At 39.3% G+C, this 19,590-nt stretch overlaps 1 protein-coding gene across 6 annotated transcripts in view; it reads right to left on the reverse strand.

Annotated features, from left to right (window-relative positions):
* Positions 1-37: 37 nt before the first annotated feature.
* The window catches only part of LOC108700461 (calpain-3), a 53,289-nt gene continuing 33,736 nt past the window's right edge, over positions 38-19,590 (reverse strand). For 2 of the 6 annotated variants that reach the window (XM_041574840.1, XM_041574837.1), the window contains 14 exons: positions 18,568-18,737; positions 17,361-17,372; positions 15,920-16,128; positions 14,589-14,625; positions 14,074-14,094; positions 11,177-11,281; positions 8,701-8,775; positions 7,644-7,701; positions 6,652-6,716; positions 5,003-5,071; positions 4,793-4,871; positions 2,986-3,102; positions 2,324-2,382; positions 38-241 (listed from right to left, as the gene is read on the reverse strand). In XM_041574840.1, the coding sequence (XP_041430774.1) occupies positions 215-241; positions 2,324-2,382; positions 2,986-3,102; positions 4,793-4,871; positions 5,003-5,071; positions 6,652-6,716; positions 7,644-7,701; positions 8,701-8,775; positions 11,177-11,281; positions 14,074-14,094; positions 14,589-14,625; positions 15,920-16,128; positions 17,361-17,372; positions 18,568-18,737 (1,103 nt within the window). In that variant the 3' untranslated portion in view covers positions 38-214. Of the gene's footprint in view, positions 242-2,323; positions 2,383-2,985; positions 3,103-4,792; positions 4,872-5,002; positions 5,072-6,651; positions 6,717-7,643; positions 7,702-8,700; positions 8,776-8,992; positions 9,032-11,176; positions 11,282-14,073; positions 14,095-14,588; positions 14,626-15,919; positions 16,129-17,360; positions 17,373-18,567; positions 18,738-19,590 lie in introns of those variants that run through there. The other 4 variants (XM_041574841.1, XM_041574839.1, XM_041574838.1 and 1 more) reach the window with 3 other exon arrangements.

The raw sequence follows: 19,590 nt of genomic DNA on the forward strand, positions 1-19,590 counted from the left end.
ATTTTTACAGATACTATAAAGGAAACGAGGGCCCCAGTCATTTTCTCGATGCTTTTAAGCTGAACACAGTTTTAGGGTAAGGCAATGAAAACTTTAGACTGTATCGTGAGGTAAATGTGACAAGCTCCGTCCAACAGAGATCCTGAGAGACTTTCCTACGCAGAACCTTGAGAGAAGATCCTAACCAGGAGCAGAGAGGTGGAGTTCAGGCCTTCTAAGCATACATGGTAAGCTGCAGCCACTGGAAAGATAATGTCAAACATTCTGTAAACCATCCATTTTTGAGACACACACAAAGGACTACAACTTAACTGTGTATACAAAACATTTTGTTATTTAGTACCACTATATTTTGCATAAGGAATACATTGTTGCAGGTATTGGATCCGTTATCTGGAAACCTGTTATCCAGAAAGCTCCGAATTACAGAAAGGCCGTCTCCCATAGACTCTATTTTGTCCAAATAATTCACATAAATGATTTCCTTTTTCTGTGTAATAATATAAAACAGTAGCTTGTACTTGATCCCAACTAAGATATAATTAATCCTAATTGGAAGCAAAACCAGTTTATTGGCTTTAATGTTTATATGATTTTCTAGTAGACTTTAAAGATGAAGATCCAAATTACAGAAAGATCCATTATCCGGAAAACCTTAGGTCCCAACCATTCTGGATAACAGGTGCCATATTTGTATACCAAAGAGACAAATCAGCAGCTGCTTTGTATACATACTGCATGGCTTCATAGTGTCAAGCTTGCCATACTCTTGTTGTTATTGTCGGCCATTTGTGACCTAGCTGGCAGCTAACTGGCCCATTTATGGGGATGAATCAGTGGCCTGTTTGACATTAAAGGGATCCTGTCATCGGAAAACATGTTTTTTTCAAAACGCATCAGTTAATAGTGATACTCCAGCAGAATTCTGCGCTGAAATCCATTTCTCAAAAGAGCAAACAGATTTTTTTATATTCAATTTTGAAATCTGACATGGGGCTAGACATTTTGTCAATTTCCCATCTGCCCCTGGTCAGGTGACTTGTGCCTGCACTTTAGGAGAGAAATGCTTTCTGGCAGGCTGCTGTTTCTCCTACTCAATGTAACTGAATCTGTCTCAGTGGGACCTGGATTTTACTATTGAGTGTTGTTCTTAGATCTACCAGGCAGCTGTTATCTTGTGTTAGGGAGCTGTTATCTGGTTACCTTCCCATTGTTCTTTTGTTTGGCTGCTGGGGGGGGAAAGGGGGGGGGTGATATCACTCCAACTTGCAGTACAGCAGTAAAGAGTGATTGAAGTTTATCAGAGCACAAGTCACATGACCAGGGGCAGCTGGGAAATTGACAATGTGTCTAGCCCCATGTCAGATTTCAAAATTGAATATAAAAAAATCTGTTTGCTCTTTTGAGAAATGGATTTCAGTACAGAATTCTGCTGGAGCAGCACTATTAACTGATTTGTTTTGAAAATTATTTTTTTTCCCATGACAGTATCCCTTTAAGTTCATGGACAGTTGCATAGTAGCTGAGGGTTACAGGTATGGATGTGTTTGAGGGTTAGACAAGAAGTGAGGTACTTCATTTTGGCTGTTTTTGCCTCCGTCAAGTGGAAAGTACAAGGCACAGACCTTGAGGAGGTGCTCAGGGCACTTATACATTCAGTTTTCTTACAGGTAATCAATTGAACAGAGGTTTTAGATGGAAAATAATGCAAGCAAATATGCACATAAGGAACTTGCACTGTAACAAAGAGGGTATACATTATCATCTGCGTGTGTAAATTGTGCACAAGTTGTGGTGTAATTCACTGTGAGGCAGATTTATCAAAGGTTGAATTTCATATTTGTGAATTTTTTTTTTACTCTAATAAATTCGAAGGTACTCAAGACTCGACCGTTATCATGCTTAAGCAAAAACTCGAACGTCTAAAATTCAAACAAATGTTACTGACTCACAAACTCAAATCGAATTTCAATGAAACTCGATTCGAGTTTTTCTCCGAAAAAAACTCGAATGTCAGGAAGGATATCGACATCTTCAAATGGGTCAACGGACCTCTGCCAATGAATTCGGCAGGTTTTAGATGGCAGATATTCAAATGAGAACTGTTTCCATGGTCGAGATGTGATAAATCTCACATTCAAGTTAAATTCTAATTTGTGAGTTTAGACACAAAAAAATCTGAAGTACATTGACTTTACTCAATGTTACAGGATTGTCTTATCTATGACTCAGTATCCATTCCTTTGTCCTGTATCTCTCAGGCTTATTGTGTAGCCTCTCTCCCTGTCACTAAGAATCAAATATGAAATATATGATATATTACCTCCAGCACATTCAGCTTAATGATACCATCTCCATCTTTGTCAAATGCATGGAATGCCCCTGTTAAAAGCAATGGAAAACGATGAATGTCGCCAAACACCAGGTAATAATGCACTTTTCCAATATGTGTCTGTATGTACACGTGCTGCAGTTACGCATTATAGATGAACTACTATATATGTCATTGATTGTGGTACCTCGGTGTCTATGTTACACGCCTAGATAACGAGTTCATTAGTACCGCTAGCAGCTCCCTATTATACATGTCATATAGTTAGGGTAGGACTACATGGACCTTGACAAGTCGAATGCGACAGAATTAAGGTAAGATAGGTAGAAATGTCAATGAAGTCGCAGCATTGATCCAACATGACTGTCTGATGCAGACGATGCACGCTGCGCCTGCATCCGATAGTCAGATTGCGCCAAAAACGTCCATGTAGTCCAGTCGTTTAGCGCCAAAAACGTCCATGTAGTCCGGTCGTTTAGCGACAAAAACGTCCATGTAGTCCGGTCGTTTAGCGACAAAAACGTCCATGTAGTCCAGTCGTTAAACCCAAGGGCTGCAGATAATTCTGCCTTTGGAGATAAACTAAAGGAGATAAACTAATAACACGTGGCGTTGTATTCTGGACAGTAAAATGTCTGGACAAAGCAACTTACGGAACATTCCTTCCAGACGCACAAAGCAGCAGATGAAACTGTCAAAGTTGATGTCCATTCTCTTATTGGCATAGCGCATTGTGATAATATCATACAGCTGATTGTTCAGGTGGAAACCTAGAGAGGAAACGTGAAAGGGGGCGATTAGCTAAATAAGGAACAAGTCTGAAATAGAGGTACGTTTTTATATAGGCCACTCGTTTTTTATATTATTAAAATTAGGATAAGTTTGTTTACACAGCTAGGCTAGTTCATAGGCAAGCCTATCCTCCCTAAAGCAAATAAAGGAATAACAGTTGTTTTTTTAAATATATATATATATATATACACACACACACACACACAGAGTTGTGTTCAGAATAGTAGTCTGTTTAACGATCAAAATCCTTAATAGCTTTTATTTCCATACACACAAATGCATTGGGAACACTGCACATTCTATTCCAAATCAAAACATGAAAACAAATGTATCAAATTTGTGTTATTCCTTTACAGAAAGTGAATTAAAGGGAATATTAGGCTGTTCCAAAATATAGCAGTGTCTGCATCTTCTATATAAACTCATTCACTGTATAAACTGAAAAATATTTCAAGATGTTGCTTTCCTTTGAATGACTGAACTAATATTTAGTTGTATAATAATCAGTGTTTCTGAGAACTGCTGCACATCTGTGTTACATGGAGTCCCCCAACTTCCAACAACCTGTTACATTCCACAATTCTTCTGCATTTCTTGCTTTTGTCTCACAAACACAAGTTTTCTATTGGATTAAGGTCAAGGGATTGGGCTGGTCACTCCATAATATCAATCTTGTTGGTCTGGAACCAAGATGTTGCTCATTTACTGGTGAGTTTGGGGTCGTTGTCTTGTTGTAACACCATTTCAAGGACATTTCCTCTTGGGCATAAGGCAACATGATCTCTTCAAGTATTTGATGTATTGAAACTGATCCATGATCCCTGGTATGTGATAAACAGACCCAACACCACAGTATGAGAAACATCCCCATATCATGATACTTGTGCCACCGGCTTCACTCTCTTCACTTCATTACTGTGGTTTGAATTCAGTGTTTGGGGGTCGTCTGAGAAACTGTCTGTGGCCCCTAGACCCAAAAAGAACAATTTTGCTTTCATCAGTCCACAAAATGTTGCGCCATTTCTCTTTAGGCCAGTCAATGTGTTCTTGGGCAAATTGTAAGCTCTTCAGCACGTCTTTTTTTCAACAATGGGACTTTGCGGGGGGCTTCTTGCCGATAACTTGGCTTCACATAGTCTTCTAATTGTAATGGTATCACAGGTCACTTTACTCCTTCTCTGATCTTCCTGGAGCTGATCGTTGGCTGAGTCTTTGCCATTTTGGCTATTCTTCTATCCATTTGAATGTTAGTTTTCTGTTTTCTTTCACATCTTTCAGGTTTTGGTGCCATTTTAAAGCATTTGAGATGATTTTAGCTGAGCAGCCTCTCACTTTCTGCACTTCTTTATATGTTTCCCCTCTCCAATTAACTTTTCAATCAAAGTACGCTGTTCTTCTGAACAATGTCTGGAACGACCCATTTTATTCAAATTCTCAGAGAGAAATGAACTATAACCAGCAGCACAACATTTTCTTCTTCTTCAAAAGGTCTTGAACTCCACACTGATATTATTTGACACAAGCCTCAATGAATAATTCAATTACACTGAATTAGCAGCAAGTCATGACTGTTGGATTTCTATAACTCTACTGCACCTACTAGTAAATTATTTACACACAGAATTATGATTTCTACCAAAAACAAAAAACAGTGGTAGGAAACGTTACCAGCTTCATTGATGGCATTGCGCATCTCAAAGCTACTGATGGTCCCCGACTGGTCGGAATCCAAACGCAGGAAGATTTTCTACAATGCAGGAAAATATATATTTTTGTAAATATAATCATCTGCTAAGAATATAATATGGCTTACACATAACGGATACAAGATGTTGAATTGCAATTGAGACTAAATCATATAACAGATACATGTATTACCTGCCATTGTTTGATCTTTTGCCAAAGGTGATAGAATTCCTGCAGGTTGAGCCTCCCGCAGCCATCGGTCTGTAAGAAGTTTTAGCTAAGGGTGGACAACACAACAGCGCCGTGTGCAGAACGTAACATGTCCTTGGAGCACATACTATAAGAATATCTAGAAATAAAACTCTCATTCTCTCAACATTACTCAACCACAGTGAGTAGAGTTTGCAAGAGAGCAGAGGCCATGCTTTATTGAAACAGAATTAGGAGTCAGATCAGAAAAAAACAACTGAGGTTACTCAGCATCCAGAACAGGAGGGTTGTGTGTTATTAAAGGTGGTCTTATTAAAGGTGCTATTGGGGATCTGCCATAGAAAAGTAAAAACGTTGCACCACCTTAGTCTACCATAATGAATTGCCATAGGCAGATATACCGTATATACTCGAGTATAAGCCGAGTTTTTCAGCCCCCAAAATATGCTGAAAAACTCTACCTCGGCTTATACTCGGGTCAATCGCAAAAACGGTCGCCGGCGTCTAAGAATAGTTGCCGGCGTCTAAGAATAGTCGCCGGCGTCCAAGAATAGTCGCCGGCGTCCAAGAATAGTCTCCAAGAATATTCGCCAGTGTCCAAGAATGGTCGCCGGCATCCAAAAACAAGACGCCGGCACCTCCGATGGGAGCAGAAACCCTCAATTTTTTGATTGAAACTTACCAGAAGCTGCTGTATTTCTCACCCTCGGCTTATACTCGGCTTATACTCGAGTCAATAAGCTTTCCCAGTTTGTGGAGGTAAAATTAGGTACCTCGGCTTATACTCGGGACGGCTTATACTCAAGTATATACGGTACTCCGTTACCTTTATTGAAAATAGAGAAAACCTCAAAGTGTCAAGCGAAATGGACATGGACTTAGAATTATACAGAGAAGAAAAATCATCCATAAACTAGGGAATTAGGAGGGAAGATCCTGCCTTAGCATGAGGTCCGACTCATTCAGTGCGTGAAACACAAGCCTTCTCAAAGGCCCATATGAGAGTGTGTTACACGTGTGTGAAATGTAGCAGATGTTTCGTTTCTATAGGCAGGTCCTTATAACTCATGCTAAATGGGAATGGGTGGGGGAGACTAATTGGAAGGATGGGAATGTGGCAGTTGGCTGCCAAAACTCACTTTTTTGACCTTAGCAAAGGCAAGTGAAGGGAGGTTCAACTATACTGTTCTCTTTTCAAGCAGACATTGGCTATTTTGTAGCTCCTAACCGACTTACTTTAGGATGGTTATTTCACCACCAGCTTATTCATTATATACCAATACCCGGGCAAGATCTTCACTCCTAATAATCCATGTGCAATAATAAAACAGTATCTTGTACCTGATCCCAACTAGGATATAATTAATCCTTATTGGAAACTAGACCATCTTAATGGGTTTATTTAATGTTTATATGATTTTCTAGTAGACTTAAGGTATGAAGATCCAAATTACAGAAAGATCCATTATAGGTCTCAAGTATTCTGGATAATAGGTCCCATACCTGTACTAGAAAACCCAGAACATTTGCAAGGATGAATATGTCAAAATTCCTGCAAAGTAAGAGATTGTGAGCTACTATGGTCATTCTGCTGGTTTCCAGTATCATTATATTAGATATTAAAAGGATACATCCATAAGCGCAATCATACTGCGACATGATTCTAGGGTGAATCCACTGGATTTCAGGGTTTTATCTGAACAAAAGTGGAGCAAAAATGGATTATAATCAAATCCTTCTGATCAGTTCTCTTGCTCTTGAATTAAGAAATTCCATGATGATAATGTAATGTAGTTACAGGCAACTGATAAGCAAACTTTCTGTACAGATGGGAATTATTAAGGATTTATTAAAGCTGGCCATAGACGCACAGATCCTATTGTACGAATCGATGATTCGTATGATTTTCGGATCGTGTGTGGAGAGCGCCGACATCTTTCGTCCGGCGGATCCTGCCGGAGCCCATTGCGCATCGTAATCGGATCTTTCGGCCTAACGTTCAGATTACCCCCGATATAGCCGTGCTCGTTAATGGCATATCGGGGAAACATCCGCTCGTTTGGTGATGTCGCCAAACGAGCGGATCTTTGCGTCTATGGCCACCTTAAGAGTGACTTAGCCTTCCAATAAAAGTGATTAAATGTTTTCTAACAGTAAGATTTACTAAGGTTCGAATTTTCGAATTTTTTTGGTCAAAACTCCAATTTTGAATTTAAAACAAGCAACTCGAATTTGAATGTGAGATTGAGTGTTAATTACCTTCCTGACATTTGAGGTTTTTTTTGGAGGAAAACCTCAATTCCAATCAGTTTCGAATTCGATTTGAATTTTTAGATCATTCTTATCCGATCCAATGTTAGACGTTAGATAGACGTTAAATAACCCCCTATTTGAGTTGTGAGTACGCTTGAATTTCGTAGCACATAACTTCGAAATTCAACCCTTGATAAATAACCCCCTAAATGTTTAAAGGCTCTAGTGTAGAGAAGGCTGGTTATTCGCTCCCAGTTTAATGTTCATCACTCTTATCCTCATCTACAGCAAATAGCAATGCTTCCAATGAACATTCGCTTTAATGAAAGGGACGCCTCTCTACATTATTACAGGAAGAAAAAATACTTACGTTTGTTAACGACATTGTTCAGGACACTTTGAAGCTCATCAGCGCTAATTTCCATGTCCTAATTAGTGAAAGAGAAGGTATTTTGTAAACCTTAAATATTTGTCGTATGCCCTTTTGAGCAATAAAAGAAAATTGGATCTTTGCTTAATCTGTTACTTTTGTTTTTTAAAAGTTGATGTACTTCTCTTATTCCTGCCCATACTGCCGGATATGACCACCTCCTCTTTTGTCCCTCTGATTATTCCTTTCTCTAGAATACGCTATGTAAAAAGGAAAAGTTGCTCGCGTCAAAACCGTCACGCGTCAACATTATTCGGACACCCATTGACTTTAACACCAGAGGCATAATTGACGTGAGCGCCAGAATTGATGCGGGCGGCAAAATTCATGTTTTGCAAATTTCGTGGAACTGGAGCGAAAATTCTGGAAAAAAGGGGATAAAATGCTTAAAGGAACAGTTCAGTGTAAAAATTAATCACTAGACAGGCTGTGCAAAATAAAATATAAAAAATTCTAATATAGTTAGTAGTTATAGTAGAACATATGGGTTAACCTGACCCATTTTAGATTTGTGAAACGGTAAATAATTCACTAAATACGATGTCAATGAACTTTTTTTCACAGACCATTTTTTTTAACATTATATTAATATAGTCTAGGGGGGGTTTTATTGCAGCAAAATATTTTGCTCATCCCTATAAGTTTGCCAAAAATGTCATCTATAAAGGCTGATCTGGCTATTGTGTTACACATCCACTCACTCCAGCCTTTATACATTACATTTTTGGCTAATTAACTATATTAGATAAAGTTTTTATTTTGCACAGACAGACTGTCTATTTACCTAGTTTTTATTTTTACACTGAACTGTTCCTTTAATATCTCTCTCAGCTCCTGTTCTTTCAGTTCCTATGGCTTGAGTCATGTTATATCCTAGTCCAATAGAGCACTGCATATAATAATGAATAGCGCTATCATCATCATCATCATCATTTAAATATTGGACTGAACTTATTAAATATCAAACGCCATTTGGCTGTGAAATATTGTTACTTACATCCCCTGCAATTTGTTGGAAGATATTCCTAAACTGCTTTTCTTCCTCTGTCTCGGTGTCTGTAGTAACAGCGGTCTAAAACAGAAGTAAAAAAATAAATGACAATCGTTAACTGATCAGCTTTGTTTAGATTCACAGCAAACTGAGGAATCCCCCTACAGACTTTGTTTTTATAACTAAAGCTACATTTTTAGAAGAAAAAACTAGGGTTTATTATTGTAACAATTTCATTCAAAGTTATTTATTATTTTCTTGTAAATTCCTTCAGGTTCTTAGGTACAGTAGTGCCTACCAGTGTTGTGGAGCTATGGAAGCCTTGTCAGGGGTTGTAACAGGAAATGTGTGGGGGTTGTAACAGGAAGTAGGCATTAGGCAGGGACTGTAACAGGAAGTAAACATTGTGCAGGGTCTGTAACAGGAAAAGGAATTGTGCAGGGGCTATAACAGATAGTAGGCATTGTGCAGGGGCTGTAACAGGAAGTAGGCATTGTGCAGGGGCTGTAACAGGAAGTAGGCATTGTGCAGGGGCTGTAACAGGAAGTAGGCATTGTGCAGGGGCTGTAACATAAAGTAGGCATTGTGCAGGGACTGTAACAGGAAGTAGGCATTGTGCAGGCGCTGTAACAGGAAGTAGGCATTGTGCAGGGACTGTAACAGGAAGTAGGCATTGTGCAGGGGCTGTAACATAAAGTAGGCATTGTGCAGGGACTGTAACAGGAAGTAGGCATTGTGCAGGGGCTGTAACAGGAACTAGGCATTGTGCAGGGGCTGTAACAGGCAGTAGGTATTGTGCAGGGGCTGTAACAGGAAGTAGGCATTGTGCAGGGGCTGTAACAGGAAGTAGGCATTGTGCAGGGGCTTTAACATAAAGTAGGCATTGTGCAGGGACTGTAACAGGAAGTAGGCATTGTGCAGGGGCTGTAACAGGAAGTAGGCATTGTGCAGGAGGTGTGTCACCTCCATATGAAAATTAAGGCTCAGGTTTGGTTCGGGATATAACCGGTGTTTAGTGCATACAACAAACCATGGGCAAAATCTCAGTACTGTCTCTTGGTGACCCCAAACCAGTAAATGAATCACCTCGTGTCCATTGATACCAAAATATAATTACTGAAACTGTAGTAAATCTTCTAGTAAAGCTCACGTTTGCCTCTTTCCATGAACAAATGGGAGGAATAGAATTCGGACGGTCATGGGTTCTGCAGTTAAGGTTTTTAGTATCTTTATCTTATCACAGATTTGACACATCTTCATGCTGGTAATTTTGTGTCAGGGATAGTTGCCGCCTGGCAGGTGAAATTTATATTTGATGCAAATGTTAATAATAGGGAAAAAGATATAAATATTAGAAGGCCGCTAATTTTTTCAAGAAAAGGTGGCAAGTCAAGAATCCAGCAATGCATTTAGCTGAAAAGTATTATTTTAAAAAATAAAAAAATAGCAAATTAAATACCTATTTTATAAAAACTGTTCAATTACACGTAGGGGCAGATTTATCAAGGGTCAAAGTGAATTAGAGGGAATTTTCGAAGTAACAAAATTAATTTTCGACCATCAAATAGGATGCTACGACTTCAAGTAAAAATAGTTTGAATATTCGATCATTCGATAATCGAAGTACTATCTCTTTAAAAAAACTTCGACTTCAAATTAAACTCGCCGAAGTGCTATGTTAGCCTATGGGGACCTTCGACCGCAGAATAGCCAAATTCAATGAAAAAAGTTCGAATTCGATATTCGAATTCAAGGTATTTCAATTCGATGGTCGAATTTCAAAGTAATTTTTAATTTGAAATTCGACCCTTGATAATTCTGCCCCTAAATGTTAAAACATTGATATCAAATAAATGCCTTTGCTCTAAAAATTAATAAATGCTGGAAAATTTCCATTTCGAGAACTTTGCTCCACATTGTAACACAAGACATTTCAAGGAGACGGAGTTCAGTGTTCTAAGGCTTTTGAATACACTTCAGCATCCTCAGTATTTTCTTGGAAAAAAATGATAAAAGTAAATATCGTAAAGAGTTTTATAAGCGATTACTTCTTATTCAAAGAATTACAATATTTTTCTGAATTCAGTTAATGGAAGAAATGGTTCAAGTTTGAAGTGAAGAAACACAAATTAGATATTTTTTTTAAAATTAAGAGACACAAGGTTGACCAGGGGTATGCAGTTGAGTTTGATAAAGTTGAGTCCCATCAAGGCCAACTCTATCTTAGACAATATGGTAAAAGGTTGGTACTCGCTCAAACCTCTACGATCAGACCATCTTGACCATCAAAACATGCAAAGACCCAAGGAATATAAGAACTTTTAAGACGTAAAACAAGTGACAAAGTACAGAACGACTTGTATATGTCACAAATAAGCCTCAGACAAGGTCATTTGTCAAGACAAAGTCCCTAATCACTTCACCAACAGCCGGTCCAGAAATAACAGCTCTTCTTATCAAAACAACAAAAAGGCACAAAGACCTTATCTTTTTGATCTGCGTTCATTTTTTTCTGATCTTCATCAGTTGCGCCATCCACGGTCAACTCCTTATTGCTGTTTGATCTGTCCGACACAAAGATGATAGGCTGGATACGGAAGGAGAAGTGTAAGAGGGAAAGAACGAGTGGTTATAAAATGGATGGGGGTAACTTGAACCAAGCCAACCATTCGGGAACAACGTCCATGCAACAGCTGCCAGCCCAGAAAGAAATGGCATAATGCATCATGCACGGGATTAGTCATTACAGAGGGAATTCGCGCTATATTTTAATAATAATATTTTGGAAGGTAACCTAGACAGTACAGATTTGGAAGTCTGTATAATAATCCACCAAATAATTTTAGATGTATCTTTTACACCGTTTTTGAGTCCATGGGACCTTCCAATGACAACAATATTTAGTAAAACCGTCACATAGTCTAGAGTAAATTATTCATTCCATCATCCGTAATTAAAAAAACTTACATTTTAACTCTTATCCCCATGCAACAGCACATTGCTAAGGACCTTACGTTGCTATTCAGACCATGTTTCTGGGGAGTCAGTGGATGAACTCTAACCTCATCTGTGCAAGTGAATGTAATATGAATGTATGCTTGCCCAACATACAAAGAGACCCCAAATTTTAATGGTCAGGTTGAAGCGTGACGCAGATAGAAACCAAACAATTATTCACAGGACTCAAATGGAAATAACCATGCAAAATGGTAATGGATCATGCACAAAACTGAAGTATATATCTGGATCAAAATTTGATATGAGAGAACATCTCCAATCTGGGAGCAATACAAGAGAAAGGCAAGATAACAGATGCTTTTTACCAAAGACATTTTCCATTACTACAGCTAAAAACAGTGGCTGAATCGGTAGCCTAACATAAAGGTGCCTTTCACATCACTAAGCTCATATTAATAGTGATGGACCAATTTATTCACCAGGCGCAAATTCACGGCGAATTTGCGAGATTCGCCGCGGGCAAAAAAATTCACGAAACGCCCTTGAAAATTCGCTGGCGTCAAAAAAATTTCAGAAAAAAACGAGACGCCGGTGCCGTTTTGCAAATTCGTGAATTCGCCCATCACTACATATTAAGTAATGTACATTTTCAGATGCAGAAATCAGTAACACAACTTGCATCATTAAATTAAATGACAAATTAAATCTAGAGATGGTAAAAAAAGAAAAACTTTGCTTCCCCTCAAGAACTTACATTAATGCTATCCAGTGCAGGCAATGAGTGATCAATGGGTGGTTTTCTATTCTTGTATTTGGGGCAACAAAAACCCTACCCCTCTACCCTACTCCCCCCAGTCTAAGTGTTACCCCGGGCAAATGTCGTTAATGTTTTACTTACCCTTCGGTGCTGATTCAGGCATCGGAGTTCACAGGCGACATCTTCTTCTCTTCGGAAATCTTCAGAATGAGACCGGCATTGCGGCCCATGGGCAGTTGGAGCAATTTTGCTGTTTTGCAACATCTGAAACTCACGAAAATTGCCAAAGCGCCGGTCTTATGCCGAAGATTACCGAAGGGGCTGAAGATGATGCCCGCGAACTCCGATGCCTGAATCTGCACCGAGGGGTAAGTAAAACATTAGGGGCATTTGCCGGGGTAACACTTAGGCTGGGGGGAGGAGGGAGGGGAGTCTATGTAGGGTAGTAGGGGTTTTTTAACTTTAGGGTCTAGTTCTCCTTTAATAAATAACTAGTTTGTTTGTTTTTTTAGAAAAAGAGGGAGTTTGAAGTTACTCCATGTTTGGCCCTTTTGGGGTGGATTGCCAATCCATTATGCAGGATGATTATCTGTGGACTAATAATATATTGATCTTCCTCGAAAGGGTCAATCATGAATTGAGGTTCAGTTTTCCTGCTTGCCCTGTTCAGCTCAACAAAAATGTAAACAATAGGCAAAAAAAGTTCAGCACTAGCAGTATTCACTGTTCTCATCAGTGGCGTATCTAGAGTGTGCAAAAAAATCTTCAGAGAGGCCCAGTGCACTCCAATCTCCATCCTCCCACCCACTTCCCACCCTGACTCCGCCCACTGTCCACCCAGACTCCACCCACTCTCCACCCAGTGCCAGCTTAAGCTCTGCTTCCCCACCACTGGTAAGAGAGCGGCTGGGGAAGGGGTTGGTTCTTGTTGGCTATAGAGGAAACAGACCCCGTCGTCTGGGCCCCCTTTTCCCATCTGTATTAATTTATATGCAAACGTGTATTTTAATTTTTTTTAAATGTTTTGAAGAGACTTTAAGGGGCAGATTTATCAAGGGTCGAAGTGAAAATTCAAATTAACAAAATTTGAATTCCAAGCTATTTTTTTGTGTACTTTGACTAGGGAATAGTCCAAATTCAATTTGAAATACATTAGAAAATTTGAATGTACTGTCTCTTTAAAAATTAGACTTCGACTATTCGCCATCTAAAACCTGCCGCATTGCTGGTTTAGCCTATGGGGGACCTCCTGGAGTCAATTGGTGGACTCTGAAAAATAAAAAACTTTGAATCGAATTCAATCGAATACAATGTTTTTTCCATTAGTATGATTCAAATTCGAATGAAACCGGCCTATTCACCCAAAAAAAAAACTGATTTTTTAAAATAAATTCCGGTTGGTCTTTTTTTTTTTATTTGGATTTCGAAGGTTTTTTTTTTTTAAAATTCAACCCTTGATAAATTTGCCCCTACCTGTTCACCAGTTCTTTTTGCATGTACTTATGTATCCATATAAATATATGCATAGGTTTATAATGTAAATATTCCTCCGTTGAGCTACATTAAAAATACCAGGGAAGGTTTTATTTACATTTTTTAGATTTTAGTAAGCATTGCACATGCAATATATTGGCACATGGATGCCTGACTAAATCAGAACCCACCTTGGCTTTCTTTTTCTTTTTCTGGGGTAAAAACAAGAACATAAGACAATCAAAAATGACATCACAATGTTCAATTTATTCCAATCCTTACAAATCTTTACCCTAGGGCTGCCACTTTTTTTTTGGAAGTAAACGTGCAGGGGGCGGGGCAGTGCTGTAGGGGGGTGGGGCAGGTGAAGTAAGGAGGCGGGGTGGATGATGTCAGGGGCGGGACTGATAATGTGGTGATCAGCGATTGCCGGATAGCCATGTCATTCACTTCAATGTCCTGTATGGATTTCCTAATTTGGAAATCTGGACAGAAACTTTTCCCCCGGGCAGCCCTTCCAAAAACCGGGCTTTCCGGGTGAAATCAGGACAGGTTGCAACCCTACTTTACCCCTTGGTATGAGACTCAGAGACTATGGATTTTTGATAACTGAACTCTTTTCTCTGATGATTGAACAGACCTTATGACACAGACTGGGATGCAACGGAGAATATTAATACATTCACAATCCCAACGTCATACTCACAATTGTTTTTTCTGCTTCAATCTTGTTTTCAACTTCTCTGAAGGAAATAATGAAGAAAATAAATGTACAGGAATAATTACTTTAAATTTTTATACCCCTCCCATATTGACTACAAATGGCCTGTGACCCTTAAATAAATGTCAATAAACACCGATAGTGTCACAGGGACTAGCAGGACCAGAACTAGGGGTAGTCACGTGCCTCGGGCACAAATCTAGGGGCACATAACTTACATGCCTTCTACCCCTAGTCTGGTCGCTCTCTCATAGCCGATTTGCGCTTCCATGCGCCTTGAGCATCAATTCACGCATACTGTACATGCTAGCGGCAATTTGCGCATGCGCTCTTCCATTCGGAGGCGCAGCGACCGGCCAGGTTGCTTAGGGTGCCTGGCTGGTCTGGCCCGGCTCTGGGGACTAGTGATGTGGGAGTCAAGAAAGACTCAACCTGCAAAACCTTAACCCTCACCCAAACCTAGCCCGCAAATTGTTACCATTGTAGGAGCCGCACCCAACCTATACCCTTATCTCAGGGATCCCCAACCTTTTGAACCTGTGAGCAACATTCAGAAGTAAAAGGAGTTGGGGAGCAACACTAGCATGAGAAATGTTCTTGGGGTGCTGTAATTGGCCGTTTGGTAGCCCCTATGTGGATTATCAACCTACATTGAGGCTCTGTTTGGCAATACACCTGGTTTTTATACAACCAAAACTTGCCTTCAAGCCTGGAATTCAAAAATAAGCTCCTGCTTTGAGGCCACTGGGAGCAACATCCAAGGGGTTGGAGAGCAACAAGTTACTCATGAGCTACTGGTTGGGGATCACTGTCTTATCTTGTCACTCTGGGAGCACTAAAGGAGTGTATTTCCCCAGTCTGACCTACACCCAACCCTAAACCACAATGGTAACCTAAATTTCAACACAAACCCACCCAACTGGTGGTCAACCCATGGGTCACTGTGGGTTTCAGGTCAGCCTGCACATCACTAACAGGGACAGCTGCAAGTTTAATACTGCAGAACCTCAGGATAAATTCAATGTCAATTTAAATGTTGCAATTAACATGGATTTGTACGGCTTAGTTAAAAGGATATGGTAATGTATTACTAAAGAAATCTGTCAAAAATGAAGAATGGCTGATTTAAATAGTGCACTGTGGAAAATGGCATCACAATATTGGTGTAAAACAGGTTTCTCAATAATAGATCCCATACATCTGATTCCTCTTTTTACCTTTATCAGCCAACTGGAAAATATATGGATGGAAAATCTATATATATGTGATATTTATGTAGTATGCTGTATATCATCAGAAAAGAAAGACAAACTTACTCTGAAATGTTTCTTTTCTCAGAGAAAACTCTCAAAATGAACTCTCCTTCCTGGTGGGGCTCATAGGTAGAGGGGATAATGACATATTCACTCGGGGGCAATCGGAAACGCTGGCAGACTTCTCTCATGTTGATGAAGGTTTTGCACTTGGCTTTGGAGGCATTGTAGAGGAAGAAATCCTTTTGCAGGTGCTGATTGTTGCCGTGCATCTGTAAGAAGGGGGTGTTGGGCTATTTTAGACTAGTTGTGGTTAATATCAAGAGTATGATGTTCGGCTTAAGACCATGAAATGATGTCTTCTGCTCTTATGCACTCTATTAAGGAAAGTCCTGGAGCTCATTTAGCCTTGGGCAGAGACGCTCAGATTCAAGGCGATCAGTCGCCCAGCGACAAGCTGTGCGCTTTGTTTTCCGAAGTTGCTCTAAGTTGCCTCATGAGAAAACTTCGGCTGTCTTCAGAAAACGAATCGCTCCAAGTGCTATCCCGCCGGCGATTTACATTCTATTCGGTGCGAGACAGTTCAGAGAGATTAATCGCCCCCCAAAAAGAGGCCATTTATCACCGGGCGGCTAAATCTTCCCGAATCTGACCGTGTGTCTCTGCCCTAAAGCTCTGTAATCCAGTTAGTAGCATTATGTGCACCTTTGTGACCCAGGAATAAACAGAGGCGGAATAAACCATGAAATATATTACGTGTTCTATCATTTCACAGTTTTATGAATGTTCAAGTGAATATTACATCTGTATTACATACTGTTTATCTTTAGGGGTTAGATAATAGAAGGTATTAAAACACAAGCACATGCAGGAAAAGTAACAAAGATAGGTAAAGAAATGAATTATTCTTCCACAACAGTTTATGATCAAAATTTGTGTTTTGAGAGATTCTTAAAATATTCAGATGACCCCTTCAATACCGAAGAGCAATTTATTAAGTTCTGAATTTTCCTAGTCAGGACTTTTAAAGGAGAAAATAAAAAAAATTTTCAGAAAAAAAAATAACTTGATATTTTCGGGATTTATAAAAGTCAGATGGTGTTAAAAGTCCAATGAAAAAAGTACTCCAACTCAGACATGCCAAGAACATGGAAAAGTCAATGTCCCGTTAACAATTGGAGTTTGCGATGGATTTCCGAAAAAACCTTAGCTATCGAGCAATATTATGAAAACGGTCGGAGTCGTTTTCAGAAAATAGGATAACTAACCCCCAGAATTTTTACTGATCTATTAATTAATTACAAGTTACTGTATATTTGTGTCCTCCACTTTGGGGATTTAGTCTTGGGTCTTCTTGTCCCTTATAGAAAGCCTTTATTGACTAATGCACGGCAAGTTAGAAGTAACACAGCAAACAAACCCAACTGAAGATGTTCCAACAGGATCACAAAGCCACAAACAAATCAGCAAGCAGTTCTTCAGTATTCATCCTTATACATCATACCTCTTTTGGAACCTTTAAGTGAAAAAGGGAACAACTGTCAAATGTAAGTTGCAAGAAGAAAAGAGGTGAGAACAATAACAACCTAAGCGAGATATAAAGTATATAGGGTCATTTAATAAGACCTAGGGCAGAAGTGCAAAAGTACTAAGGGCAAATCTACATGTCTCTTAGGGTTTATTTAGGGGCTCTGTACTTAAAGGAATCCTGTCATCAGAAAACATGTTTTTTTTCAAAACGCATCAGTTAATGGTGTTACTCCAGCAGAATTCTGCACTGAAATCCATTTCTCAAAAGAGCAAACAGATTTTTTTATATTCAATTTTGAAATCTGACATGGGGCTAGACATTTTGTCAATTTCCCAGCTGCCCCATGTCATGTGACTTGTGCCTGCACTTTAGGAGAGAAATGCTTTCTGGCAGGCTGCTGTTTTTCCTTCTCAATGTAACTGAATGTGTCTCAGTGAGACATGGATTTTACTATTGAGTGTTGTTCTTAGATCTACCAGGCAGCTGTTATCTTGTGTTAGGGAGCTGCTATCTGGTTACCTTCCCATTGTTCTTTTATTTGGCTGCTGGGGGGGAAAAGGGAGGGGGTGATATCAGTCCAACTTGCAGTACAGCAGTAAAGAGTGATTGAAGTTTATCAGAGCACAAGTCACATGACCAGGGGCAGCTGGGAAATTGACAATATGTCTAGCCCCATGTCAGATTTCAAAATTGAATATAAAAAAATCTGTTTGCTCTTTTGAGAAATGGATTTCAGTGCAGAATTCTGCTGGAGCAGCACTATTAACTGATTCATTTTGAAAAAACATTTTTTCCCATGACAGTATCCCTTTACCACTATGTCCTGCACGTATCACCATCAATATCATTCAAACCCTGCAGTTTGGGGATGGATTCGGAATGGACGGACAGGGGACACCTACGTTCCTCGCCCTATTCTATACAGTACACAGACAGTGCTGCATTCATGGGGCAGAAGCAGGTCTTGTTTTTTTTACATTTTTTTTAGCTCCCTGGTTTCCAGGTTGTACATGTCTTCATACCTACATAAATATTTACATACATGATCTAACATGAAGAATATGGTACATTTTTAGAATGAAATTGCATCTTATAGCAAAAAAACACCCTTACAATTTGCTGTGATTCTAATAAAATGCTGTGACATCACATGTAGAAAGATCATGTGCCATTCCGTTACCTCATATATAGCAAATCCAATGGTGAAAAGATTGGCTCCTGCCTTTCGATCTTTCCTACGATTCTTCTGCATTAAAGCTACAACAAAGCTACAGACAACCTCGTTGTCAGCAGGGTCATCATCTTCCTCCAGAAGCTTAAGACGATACTGAGGGTTGGTCCAGTAGGTGTCTACAACATTATATATACATCTGTGTAAATATATACATTTAATAATAATTTGAATAAATGTGGCAATAGAAATTACAATTATGATCTTTCCTCTGACCAATGGTAGCAGGAAAGATTGTTTGTTTTCAGTACTAACTGTTAGAGCTGAAGTTTCGATATACAGGCAGAAATATTAGAATTCTACCTGTATCTGATGATTCAGCAGTAACAGTGGACAATGTTCGGGTGCCATCAAAGGGGCCAGATCAAAATTTTCGGGACAGCACAATCAACAAGCTGCCCAATATCCAAGTCTTCTGCCAATATCGGTTGGCGCGTCTCCTGCCATAGACGTCTATGACCACCTTTAAGCTGTAATCAGCTGACATATTTTATCTACTGCAATACTTCTGTCCAACGTCCTATATCTGATGAACAAGGAAATGTTCTGACATGATCCATCCATAGACCCATGCTGGTAAATACTTCAAATTCCATTCTCTAAGACATAAGCTTGAATGGGATCTCTTCACAAACTTTCAAATAACTTATCCACTATATATGTCACTGTTACATTGAAATATTGCCAGGTTGAGTCCATAAACCAGTGTTTACACTGTAAAGTATATACTGGAATTTCAGTTGTTTCGGCCAGTCCCTTGTTGCCATACTAGCTGAGATAAATCCTGAGAACATTAGGAAGACACAAGTGTTATGTGAATGTGTTTGATCAGGCTTTCAAATCATGCTTCAAATATAGGCATCTTATGTTTCTATACTCTGTCTCTTTGAAAGTTTTACATTCCTTTTTGTTAAAAGGTTTTACTGCTTGATTTCACATGACATATTAATTTAATTTGCAATCTTTGTCCCA

This window comes from Xenopus laevis, chromosome 8S, assembly GCF_017654675.1.
Source record: "Xenopus laevis strain J_2021 chromosome 8S, Xenopus_laevis_v10.1, whole genome shotgun sequence".
Lineage (NCBI taxonomy): Eukaryota > Metazoa > Chordata > Amphibia > Anura > Pipidae > Xenopus > Xenopus laevis.